This window comes from Grus americana, chromosome 11 (assembly GCF_028858705.1).
Source record: "Grus americana isolate bGruAme1 chromosome 11, bGruAme1.mat, whole genome shotgun sequence".
Classification (NCBI taxonomy): Eukaryota; Metazoa; Chordata; class Aves; order Gruiformes; family Gruidae; genus Grus; species Grus americana.
This window is the reverse complement of record NC_072862.1, coordinates 3,819,166-3,831,760: the sequence shown is the minus strand read 5'-3', so window position 1 is coordinate 3,831,760 and position 12,595 is coordinate 3,819,166. Positions and strand designations below refer to the sequence as shown.

At 42.9% G+C, this 12,595-nt stretch overlaps 1 protein-coding gene across 13 annotated transcripts in view; it reads left to right on the top strand.

Moving 5' to 3' along the window:
- Positions 1 to 12,595, top strand: part of CHL1 (cell adhesion molecule L1 like) — a 142,027-nt gene that overhangs the window by 85,796 nt on the left and 43,636 nt on the right. For 12 of the 13 annotated variants that reach the window (XR_008578841.1, XM_054838467.1, XM_054838470.1 and 9 more), the window contains 3 exons: positions 7,859 to 7,981; positions 9,085 to 9,255; positions 11,015 to 11,062. Coding sequence is in view for 12 of the 13 variants with exons in the window: in XM_054838467.1 (XP_054694442.1) it covers positions 7,859 to 7,981; positions 9,085 to 9,255; positions 11,015 to 11,062 (342 nt within the window). In the remaining variant the exon portion in view is untranslated. The remainder of the gene's footprint in view (positions 1 to 7,858; positions 7,982 to 9,084; positions 9,256 to 11,014; positions 11,063 to 12,595) is intronic. The other variant, XM_054838475.1, reaches the window with a different exon arrangement.

Below are 12,595 nucleotides of genomic sequence, written 5' to 3'. Positions count from 1 at the left end.
GGGACGTGATCCAATCAACTGTGAGTTCATTAGTCTGATGTCAGGGGTTTGGTATAGATACTTACAGGGAGCATATTAAAGATCTGGAACTGAAGGGAAAATAAGCTTAAAAATATAGTAGTGAAAATTACTGATCCTAGAAACTTGTCCTTCCAGCAGCAGCACGGAGGGGGAAATGGGTGATTTTAAGGACCAGGTTTGTAGAAGTGGGATGAAATTTGCTGATACAAAGTTTGAAGTCCTGATTATGACCACGTTGATACAACTGGCTTTGTACCAATACATTTAAGCACTAGTAGTTTGGAAGTAACATAGGAATATGTAGACACAATTGGTCATAAATTCAGGATTGAAATACATGAAATGAGAAGGGGGAAAATTGAGGCAGAACTTCACTAGTGGGAGTAGAAAGGGACAACAAATGTCACTGGCTGCACAACAGAGCAGGGTGAGAACATGAAGCAGACCATGTGATGTAGTCAAGAAGAAGGGAATCCACAGTGCAGTGCAGGTTTTTTTCAGACTAGATCCTGCATTTCCAAGTTCCTGCAATATTTTGTTATCAGGGGAACTGAAAGGACTGGGCACATGTGGAATTGGTGTGTCTACGTGGCAGAGGATTTCTCCACAGTCTTCTCAGCCTTTGCAGCAACAAGAGATGGCCACCGAGCTACGAAAAAACTACTTCTGGCAGGTCAGCGCAGGTGAAACAGGCTATGAGAAACATGCACGATAATTTCTGCCATGTTTTTATTATTGGAAATAATCCTGAGAAGTATTTTGGGCATAGCCAGGGTGGGAGAGTTGTGGCGCTGTGGTCACGTTGGAAGTAAGACACATCACAGGGGCTGGGAGAGTTCCTGGGAAAGAGCTGCTAAGGATGCCATGTAAACGTACTGTCATGAGTGCTCCTCATGGAACACAGGATTTATTTTCCTTCCAGCCAATTTTATGGATTTTTTTTTTCCTGGGGAAGTTTATTTCACGTTGCTCTCTATTGCATAGCGTTCCCAAATGCAGTCGCTTGGTGTTTGGTGAAGAATTACCAAGATGCCATGTATTGCTGTCTGGTTTAGTCTCTGCAACTTGCAGTTGCTTTGAGGGAATAGCATTCCGGAGTAGAGGAGAACTGCACGCAGTTTTAGGACAGCAAGTTGCAGTGTATTAGTTAATGATGTAAGCTGGCTCCACAGGTAGGACAGCGCAGCTGATGTCAACTGGAGTTTCAGGCAGGAGCAGGAGAGTGATGCAGTTACTCAGAGCTCTAGACAGGACATAATTATTCACTTTGGAGCCTGGCTAGGGCAGTGGGGTTAATATGACTTCTCTTAAGCAAAGTGTCTCAGTGTCATTAATTTTCAGAGGAGTTCAAGACCTCAGTGTCACGTTTCAGTGAAGGTACGTCACCTCCAGCAGCAGAACATCCTGATACTCCATTGCTACTGAACCAAAAAAGATGCTTGGAAATGGAAAACAAGAACGAGTTGATGTCTGCATCTGGGTTTATTGCATCTGTACTCAGGGCAGATAATTTCTGCTTTTAATGAAAAATTGTCTATACTAGCTTGAGTAGATATTAAATATACTGTGAGTAGTTAGCAACAAATTAGTTGAGAACGTGGTTGCTACCAAATACGAGAGGAATTTTTGTGCTAAAACATGCAAAGTCTTAAATCCAGAAAAAAAATGAATGGTACAGATTATACATTAGAGGGATTTACCCGACTCCCACACCTTTTAAGGCAGATTTACTTTTATTCGTACTCTTCTGTGATAAATTCTTTCATTTAATGGTGCAGTGTAGATGCTGCAAATTAAATCGGGATTCAGACAGTAATAGAAGACACCTTTGATTTTCTAAAGTGCTGGATAGTCTACAACTGTGCTGAAGTGAAAGAGCTGCTGGTGCACAGACCCACTGTAAATTAGGCAATCACTGACACAGAGGAGTTTGGGATAAATTACCTCTATTCACCCACAAGTTTTGAAGCAGAGACTGGTACATGTGAGATCACTACACGCATTCACGATAATGATGCAGAGGTGGCAGCGCTTTGCCAGCTGTATTCAAGGGAAATGTAAGCTACTTGGCAAGTCACTGTGCCAACGAAGTGAAGAAAAACCCAGCGAGTCAGACTAGGCCAGGTTTTTTCATAAATTACATTTACGCTGCAGAAGTAGAATACTGGGTCTGTAAGGTTCCTGCTGAAAAGGAGAACAAAAGACTGTTTACTCACAGTATAGTCATTCCAGGAAAGCAATAGAAATGTCAGCAGAAATGATCATTAAATCTCACCTACATAATGGAAATGCCACACCTCTCCTATATATGATGACGCTAAGGAGAGTGGGGAAGAATGGGGTCTGAGGATCTCTATAGGTTTGCATTATTTACAAAGTCCAGATTGTTACATGCAGCAAGAAAATGAATTTAAATGGTGAGAACATAGACTTCAGCTACCCTCCTCCTGTATTTAGGGAATCTGTTGCTTGAATTACTGAGTCGGCCCAAGGCCAGAAGAAGGAGTAGTACAGTATAAACTTCTTTAATTAACTGTAGTGCAAAAGACTCTTCATGGTAGACTGCATTCAGATTTATGCTCAGTATTTCTAAAGCCGCTGCTCTGAAAGAGTGAAGATCTGAGGATGGAAACAGCCTAAACAGAAAATTGTCCAGTGGCCGGCTGTGCTATGCTAATAATGTTAGTTCTAGAATTCCCAAAGAAAGCAAAACCTGTGTTAATATATTAAAAAAAAAAAAACCAAACCAGATGTGAATATTGTGACATCGTTAAAAGCTATCTTTAGCTGATAATAAATTGGAGGTCTCAGTAATGCTTTGTGAAGGTGTTCAGTGTAGCCTTTACGGAAGAGAAAACAAAAGAGTAACTCACTGAGACTTTGCAGACGATGGGAATAAAATTTAAACCTCTTGCCTCCCAAACCAGTGTCCTATACCTTTGACAACTTTTCTGGCCATCTAAATTGTTGGGATCACTCTGATTGTTGCCAGTGATCATCGTTTTGGAAAGGGCAATTAAGATTTACACAGGAAAAGAGACTGTCACTGATTCCACCATAGAAGCTTCTTTGAGAGCGAGTGGACTGACAGCCATGGTCTTCCTGACAGCCAGACTATCCTAACTTTTTCAATTTAATGCAGCAATTATAAAATCCATAAATAAGCAGGATCACATCTCATAAATAGTACAAAGGCTGCAATGAAAATTACAGATTTAACTACCACTTATGCTACATGGATCAGAATATCAATTGATGCACTGAGATGGGTACTGAAAGCTGCCCAAGCTGTATTCAGTACAACTTGTGATCGGTGACCGTAAGTCACGTTTAAGATCCTTTGATGTGTTGGGCCGTTCACTGCACAAGATATAGATCTGTATAACAAATCAGTCAGCTACTAATTAAAGTGTCTGGGGAGCTGGGAATTTCCAGGATATAGAAATTTCTTGACTATTTCCACTTTCCCTCACTCTTACATGCTTTAAAGATTTTTTTTTTTTTTTCGTGAAAGAACTTGAGAATAATATCCATGATGGGTCAGGCTAAGCATCCATCTAGGCCAGGACACATCTCCAGCAGCATCCACAGAGAAAGTTATAAAAACAGACCTGGTGTATAGTGATGTTTTCCTACAATAGTTTCCCAAAGTATTTGCTGATGTACCATAATGAGTTGACTCTCATTTTACACCAGATACTGGTAGAAACCAGACACAGGGGTCTCGAGGACTTCTACAGTTACCTGGAGAAATCCTTTTCCTTCAGTTCAATTTCTCAACACTTTACCCAGAACCATGTAAAATATCGTAGAACCATAGAATGGTTTGGGTGGGCAGGGACCTCAGAGCCCATCCAGTGCCACCCCTGCCATGGGCAGGGACACCCTCCACTAGCCCAGCTTGCCCAAAGCCCCATCCAACCTGGCCTTGAACCCTGCCAGGGAGCCAGGGGCAGCCACAGCTTCTCTGGGCACCCTGTGCCAGGGCCTCAGCACCCTCACAGGGAAGGATTTCTGCCTCACATCTCATCTCCATCTCCCCTCCTGCAGCTTCAGGCCATTTCCCTTGGCCTGTCACTCCCTGCCCTTGTCACCAGCCCCTCTCCAGCTTTCCTGGAGCCCCTTTCAGGGACTGGAAGGGGCTCTAAGGTCTCCCTGGAGCCTTCTCTTCTCCAGGCTGAACAGCCCCAACTCTCTCAGCCTGAGGTCTCCAGAGCAGAGGTGCTCCAGCCCTCTGACCATCATTGTGGCCTCCTCTGGCCTTGCTCCAATATCAGATTGAATCAGCTCCATTCACATATAAACTGGTATAAATCGCCATTCTCGATACAGGTATAGTTGTGTGAGGTCACTGTAGTCAGCAGTAGGACAAAAACTAAGCTGTAGGACAAAGGGTGCTAACAGGCACCTGAGTAAATCTGAAGCAATCCTGCTGGGGACTGGAGGACCCCAGCTCTGGTTGCTATATTTCTGAATCTATATTGCTAAACACAAATTTAGACTTTTATATTGTGTTGCATTGGTCTCCCTCCTGCTTGCTTCCTGATGAGATACTGCATTGTCTGAACAACTAAGTAGGAGGGAGTGATCCAGCATCCTTTCTGAAATTTCTTGCGGCTAACCTAATTTGCCGGTGGTATTTCAGCCTAATCTCGAGTACAGTTCGGTCATTAAACTTTGAGTCACCCCATGGATTAAACAGAGCCTGGTTCCTCACACAGATGACTCTGGACACTGATAATCTTCCATCCCTATGGTTTACACACTGACGAAGCACCGCAATTCTGCTTTTCGAGTGCTGTACCACATTTGCAATACAGCCTTGTCAGGAAATAATACTTGGGCAGTGAAGCCTTTTCCAAGCCTGTTTTGAGAGCTTTATGTGTCACGGTGGGCTTTTAGAAGATGTCTCCATAACAGAAGTCAGGTGTGCAGTTTTTCATCTTCCCTGTGGCTGTTTCATACATGCCACTCGATTGCTTGTGCCGTGAGAGCCATCCTGCTGGCATGCCAGCAAGCCTTTCTCAGAGTCATTAAATAATGTTGTTCTCCCCTGTGTTATGGATATGTGAGAGGTAGCACTTGGAGCTATGCTGGATTCTCTGTCTCCTCTCATTATATCTGCGTGTGGGGAATTGCATGAAAGATTGACATGACAGTTTTAATGGTATCGCTGCAAAGAGATCAATTGGTTGTAAATTTTCCAGTGTCCATGTGCTGCATTGATAACTCCATATGGTATTAAACACTTCCATGACACAATTAATCTTGTATGATACTTTCGAGCTTAATTCGGCTGTGATAGTTTCTGTGATCAGCCACAAATCAGTAGTGATCGATTCTGGAATATCGGCTAATTAAAACAGAGGAAGACTGCAAAAAAAAAAAAAAAAAAAAAAATTGCCTATATATACATACTGAAGACAAACATGCAAAAGCCAAAGTCTAATGTGATATCAGTTCTTAGTTTTAATAAATCTCCTCATGCAGAATTCAGAAGCAGTTATTTTTCTAGTCTTTGAGACCTATGGGACCCCAGCAAGAAAATATGCTTGTCAGAAGGATCCGTTCAGCAATTCATCATGAAAGTCGCGTTTTCCTCCCTTGCAAAACTTCAAGGGTTCAAAATACTCAAAATTATGTATTGAGCGGAGAATCAAAGTTTTCCAATGTTTTTCACAATGAACAACATGAAACAAACCAGCATGGAAGAACCCGGAAGCCCTGACCGTCTGTAGTTCAAGTGCTTGGGGTTGAAGTTGCTGCTTCCCCCCTTTGGGGACCGAAGGCAGACATCTGGACCGTGCATTGGAGATGAATGTTTGCGCTGCCAGCTAACGACAGTGAGACCATGATTTTTTACTGTCTCCTGGTGGAAATTGCTATCTTTTTGTATAATTCTTTAATTATTGGCTACAGAGATTGACTGAGAAGACCAGTGGTTACGGCACCCAGTTGAGATATTGGAGACCCAGATTTAGTTGTGCCAAATGAGGCAGAAAATGGGTTTGAACAAGAGTTTCCGATGTCCTAGATGAGTGATCTCACTATTAGTCTACTTGCTGGTGTCTTTGTTGCCTCAGAAATCCCTTAGCCTTCACCTGCTCCAGCTTTCTTAAAGTTTTGTTGAGAGTGATGTGCTTTTGGGAATAAATAAGCTTTAGATCAACAATTTGGCTTTTTTCCTACTAGAAAATGTTCCACCACTCCAGCAATGAGTAGATGTATTTTCCAGGCCTTGAAGAGTATAGCTTATTGAAAATATTGGCTTTTAATATATAGTTGCCTTCATTATCTGGAATTTCACCTACAGAATAATGTAATGCTCATTAGCTCCATTTTGCCTCTCCTAAGAATTCATAATGTATTAATAATCCTCCTGGAGATAAAATCTATGCACGATCTGCATTCAGGCAATCAGCATTACAGTGATTACTTCTTTTTGTGTTTACTAATCCTACAATGTATAAAGTCTCCTCAGAGTCCTGGCACGGCGTTTCTCACCCTCCTCCTTCGGTTGGTCTCCTGCGATGTGACACTGCAGATATCCTGGGGAGCCGCTGGACCACTGATGTTCCAAATTGTTCGTTCGCTGTCAGAGTTCCCTGTCATGACTTGAACACCGGGATGCCAATATTTGCTATGCCAGTTTATTCTGCACATCCAGGATGCTTTCATTCCTCTTCTGTTTAATTGCTGTTAATTTTGCTGTTTAAGGCGGTTGCTTGAGCTGAAACTTGCGCTAGTTTGAACTTGCCTGGAATGAAAGCAAAAGACAATGTCTGCCCTGAAACTGCCTAGGCTAAATTTGTTTAAGGAGTGGTTACATTCTGCAGACTAATTTTTTTGCAATAATGGCTGAGCTGCAGCCTCCCGGTGTTTGGTTTGGTGTGGGCTCCGGCCCAGCTCTGCTTCCCCTCTGCTTGGATGCGCTCCGGTTGCATTTTGGGCTGCTGAGACTGGCCAGGTTGCCCAGATTTGCCAAGTGTGGTTCAGGCTTTGAGCAGTCTGCTGGCTTCAGTACTGATGCTCTAGGTGATTAAACGAGTCCTTGAGCCATTCGTTATTCAATCCATATTTAAGCCCAGAGAGTGCAGCCCTGCGTAGTCTTTTGTGCAAGCCCTGTCCCCGCATCCTGAAGGACAAGCTTGCTGAGAAGGTCTGCAGCTCTGCACAGCAGAGGTTTCACGCCGGAGGGGATGAGGAGGCAACATAGTCTTTAAAGCAGACTTCTGCTTCGTCTGATTCTGGAGAAGGATGAGAATTGGGACAACTCCAGGCAAAAGACAGAATAACTGGCTGATCCTTGCCTGCATTGACTTGCAGTGGCTTCTTGGGAACTGCTTTTTAGCCAAGACTTGCGAGAACACCCTGCACTCCCCGACTGGTTCCTGATCTCCCAGGAGCAGCCTGGGACCCGTCGGCGCACAGTCCTCTACGCCGATCTTTGCCTCAGGCTTTGGTTCGGCGTGGTTGTGAGCTGTCCCTCCCAGACAGCGCAAGTAAACGAACTACGGCAAGTGTTTGAAAATAAAGGCATTAAAATAAAGCCTAAGCAAAGCTCACGGACATCATGGACGCCACCACCGTTCAGGTGCCTGACTTTCAACGTACAGTCTGTGCGCTTCAGCAATGAAGAATGCTAGCAGAGATTTCTTACCCTTAATAAAAAGCGGTTACTCTGTACCACTACGTAAATAATAGTAGCAACTGAAGGCAGAGAATGCAAAGGATGATGTTAAAGTAAATAATTTATTAAGAACTATATTAAGGGGGAAGCAAAGGACAAAATTTCAAAAGGCAACAATAAAAGAGGAACTTCTTTGGTTTTGTACAGGTGTACCAAAATTCCCCAAAGAAAAAATTGAGCCCCTTGATGTGGAGCATGGTGATTCCGTGATTTTGCACTGTAACCCCCCAAAAGGCATCCCGCCGTTGCATATCTATTGGATGAACATTGGTAAGTAAACAATTTTTACACGATTCATATGACAATTCAACATTTGTCTTCCAGAGCAGTTTCATTACAGATTCATAATTGATGGGAATGGTAATTATGCAAGTGTTTAGGAAAAAGATCTGGATATTGCAAAACAAAACTGAAAAATGGAGAAAGGAGGTATGTTTTTGCATAACACAAAGTTACATTGTAGGTTGCATTGACACAACGTGTTATTAAATACAATATCGGAAAGCTTGCACGTCAGTAAATGAGTCTGCCGGTAATGAGGGCTGCTGCATTTGCAGCAGAGAGGATAAAAGGTGTCAATACACTATTTCTATCATTACTATTTTCCTCTTTTCATAACCTAATGGTTGATTTATGACACTAAGAAAAAAAGAATTGTCAGGTCTATCATTAGTTCCTCGTGGGTTTCTGTCACGTTATTCTTCAGCGTTTGTGTTCTGCAGGGATTTCTGGCTCTTGGGAAGCAAAGTAGCTTGGCTTGCCGCCACGACACGAGGGGTTTCTTTCTGACGCTGAGCAAGTACTTGCAGAGACAGGGCGCCGGGTTAAACCCCTGATCTTCTAAGGCAGCCTCTCTACTCCTGACATACGTATTTAGCGCAGACCTGCGTTTGGCTGCATCACCAACGAGACAGTACAGCAACCTCGGTTCATGCTAACACTCCCCTGCTGTAATCTGTAGTTACAGAAGAGCCAAGTGCTGGCGAGATTGGCCGTGGGGGCACCTGTAAACGGTGACCTCCGTATCATCATTACAGACCTTTGTATCGGGGACAGGCGCTGGAAATTTCCTTTGGCCTGAGCAGGAGCTTTGTACTGAGTATTTTTTTTTATTATCAATTTTTCATTGTCCATTATTTTCCATATATTTTACATATAAGCATATTATTATATATAAAATATTTCTTTTCAGTTATCAATTATACGTTGAATATTGGTAAATAACCCAGCGGTTATGCTAGTCCTTCTGCCTCTTTCGCATCAAAAATTATGTTCTGTATCTGGAAGCAAACGTATGACAGGAGAGCATTAGTAGTCATATTGGTGAAACAGCTCAGTATCATTACCATATCATAATTATTTTTTCTTGTTAGATTTGCAGCACATTCCACAAGATGAAAGGGTCTCCATGAGCCTTAAGGGAGATCTCTACTTTGCAAATGTGGAAGAAAACGACAGTCGAAGTGATTATTGTTGCTTTGCCGCCTTTCCAAGACTGAGGACGATTGTACAGAAAATGCCAATGACGCTGAAGGTTTCCCGTTGTAAGTCCGTGGATGAGTAGTTTCTTGTTTTCTATTGCTGTTTCTTCTTTAACTCCCCAGGCATCAGCGAATGCAGATGTCTGCCCTCTGTCTCCGATGCGAATCTCTCTGTGCTTATTCCTGCATTATTAACCTTACTCCATGGGCTAAATTCAACCGATAAAAGCTTTTTGCAGCTGCGGGGCCCCCAAAGCGCCCCGTTCTTCCTCCTGTTCTCCCCGCAGTGAAAGCCAGTGATGCATTAGGGAAATCTGCTTCTCCCTCACCGATGGATGGGACTTCGCTGGGTCTTGAGGCCACCGCAGCCCTGGTTTGGTCCAGGGGCAGCAGTGCGGCTGGGAAGGATGGTGCTTTCCAGGTGTTTGCAGGCTGCCTTGAGCATCCGTAGTGACACACGAGGCATTTTCCTTTTCCTTAGTTAAATGTTGAGTAGGGAGCATCAGATTTTGTTTGTTTCTTTGTTTGTTTGTTTGTTTGTTTTAACATCTCTGTATCCCTGTGGGCTCCGAGGGTCTTACACAAAAGATGGTTTCGCTCTTCCCCCGAGTCTCGCTGGGACATGTGAGGTTTGCTGTCGCATCATCATGCGCGTGCGTTTGTTCGTGTGTATACCTACCCAAACTGCTAATTCCACCTGTGTACAGCTACTGAATGCGTGGGGCATACAGGTAGCTGTGTTAGAGGAAAAGAATGCAAATATCCAAGAAAAAAAAAAAGCAATCTTTTAGGGCATGCTCTCAGCTGCGTTAAATCAGCAAAGCCGGGCAGATGCCGATGGAACTAAGGCAGCTTATACCAGCTGGAGATCCATCCCATTTTGCTTGAATCTCTTTTGCCTGTAACAGTTTCTGGTATCACTCGTACCACTTGCTGAGGCTGCCTGTGCCCTTAATATCACTCTTCTGCTTCACTAATACTTCTGACCTTTCAGGCTTATACAGCCCAGAAAGCCAAAGAGATTTTTCTTCATGAATGAAAGCCTAATATTTAATATATGATTTTGAGAGTTTTCTTGTTGGGATAAAAAGATAAAGGATTAGTAGTGGGTTCGTATATCTTAATACTTGCTTAAACCATATATCGGGATAATAATTGTGAGAAAAAAATATCAAAATGAAATGTTGCTCTCCGTAGCTTTTCTAACGGGTCCAGTCACCCGCACGTGCACGCAGGTAACAGAAATAGGAGAGGGGGTTTGACGGGGGGGCTGCTGATAGCCCTGGCAGTGGCCCAGCGAAACACTGCGGTGCGTGCACCGTGCCGTGGAAGCCTCGAGACTGGGTGCAGGCAAAAAAGTGAGGCGCAGACTTGAAGGTTTTTGTAAACTCAGCTCGAGACTGCCCGCTCTTTTCCATGCCAAGTCCCCGTTGAGAGTCTGCTTAAAAAAAAAAAAAAAATCCCAAACATAGAAAAACGTAGGCAATAAGAAAAAAGACACTGGATAAATTTTATAAAATTTCTTTATAGTGGATACTTAGGGCTTGGTGATTTTTTTTATTATATTAGGTAGCTAGGATGAAATGATGATTATATCACCCATGAAGTATTTTGCAGAATAATACGTATCTTTGAAGAATTTTCTGTGTATTTTCAGAAATTTGTTGTTCATCTGTTGCTTTACTTTATATTTTTCATTGTTTCTTTCTTTTATGGCAGAAATTGGGAGGGGCATGTTTTTGTTTTGGTTGATTTATTGTTTCTTTGGATTCTATATCAACTCTGCATGTTTGTGTTTGGTTGTCACTTTTATTTATTTCAGTTAAGCATGCTAATGACTCAGGCTCACCTAATGCTGCGGTTACTAAGGGTGAGTTGAATGCATCTGTTATTTAGCCTTTAAACTGAGAATCTACCAGCTGAGATGAAATGTGAGCTGCTACTCAGGAAAAAGAAAAAAAGGGGAAAAAAAAAAAAATCACAAAAGCCTTTGTATTGCAATGGGATGGATTTAAGTGGTCCATGGAGTACAATTTGCTCATCTTGTACTTTTTGACAGAAATCTGAAGGGTTTTTAACAAAGAGGTAGTTTTCTTACTCGAGAAAAGAACATTCACGTTTCGTGATGTGATGTAAGTAAGGAGGCTGATGTCCCAGGTTTCTCGTGTTATCAGTTCAGAGCAGAATCCAGAACTGGATGCTCCGAATCTCCCGCCGGCAGTTAAGATGCTGGCGTTAGGTACAAATGACAAATTCACATCTGAAGGGTCACCCTGGGGCTGCCTTACTCCAGGGTGAGCTTACGGTGTGGATTTACAGGGCTTTCGGTGCTCTGTGTTTATTGTCCCCATGTGCAGCTCGGGGTGGGCGGGTGGGTGGGAGGGGGTTCTCTTGGGCTGTGTATTGCCCTGTGCGACCCTCACCACAGGTGAGCGCTGCCGCGAAGCTCTTCTCATCCTGGGGATTCCCATCTTCCCCTGCTTTGTGTTCCCCTCTTTGTGGACAATATCCTGGAAATATTCTGTTAGCGGCTATTTCTGCCGTTCTCCACCCAGTTAATTTTGTTTAAAATATGTAAAAAATGAGAGTCTCAGTTTTTGCATGTCGCTCTTGACTCTGATTTATTTGGTTAAATCACTTCTGAGAGCCTCTGCTTTGCTGCAGCTCTGAGCGCTCGTGACACAGATTGGTAGAGATACAAAGGAAGGGGAGGAAAAAAAATCAGAAAATAGTTCAGAGAGATACATGAGGTCTTTTACCAAATCATCCGTAACTGACTATTTTTGAAGAACTAGTACCATTTGGGGACGTATTCATTACTGTGCTAATTGTTATTATAGTGATAACTGGATAGCCATTTAACTCTATGCATATTTCATCATGAAACCATTGTTTGGCAGGCTGGAACAAATGGTCCGTTGAAATCAAATGCAGGTCAATCTTGTTTTATTATTTTAACAGTCTTCCTTACAAATTGTATCTCCATTATTGTAGATTTAATAATTGTAGCGAGAAGGACAATTCTGTGGGATGTTCAAGTCAGGAAAGATGGGTTTTCATCTGAGATTTAAAAGGTGACGGAGAGTCCATGCAGAAGAGAGGTGCTAAGAAAGATGGTGCACACCAGAAGATCAGCAGTTGAGAAGACCGGTGTACCAAGACTGGCTGAGGTCTATGAGAGAAGGGCTGGTGCTTGGAAAGCGGGACATGAGACCGTAGGAAAAGGGGCTTCACCAGTACTGCTACCTGTTGTTATTCCTGTAGCCGTCTTCTGACTGTAAGCAGAGGGAATAGGACAGTCCTGGATTGGTGTCAAACTGTATAAATAAATAAATAAGAAAATTTACAAATCGATGTCCGAAAGCTCCTGACAGAAGTAATGTTTGTGGCATTACTGAGGGAT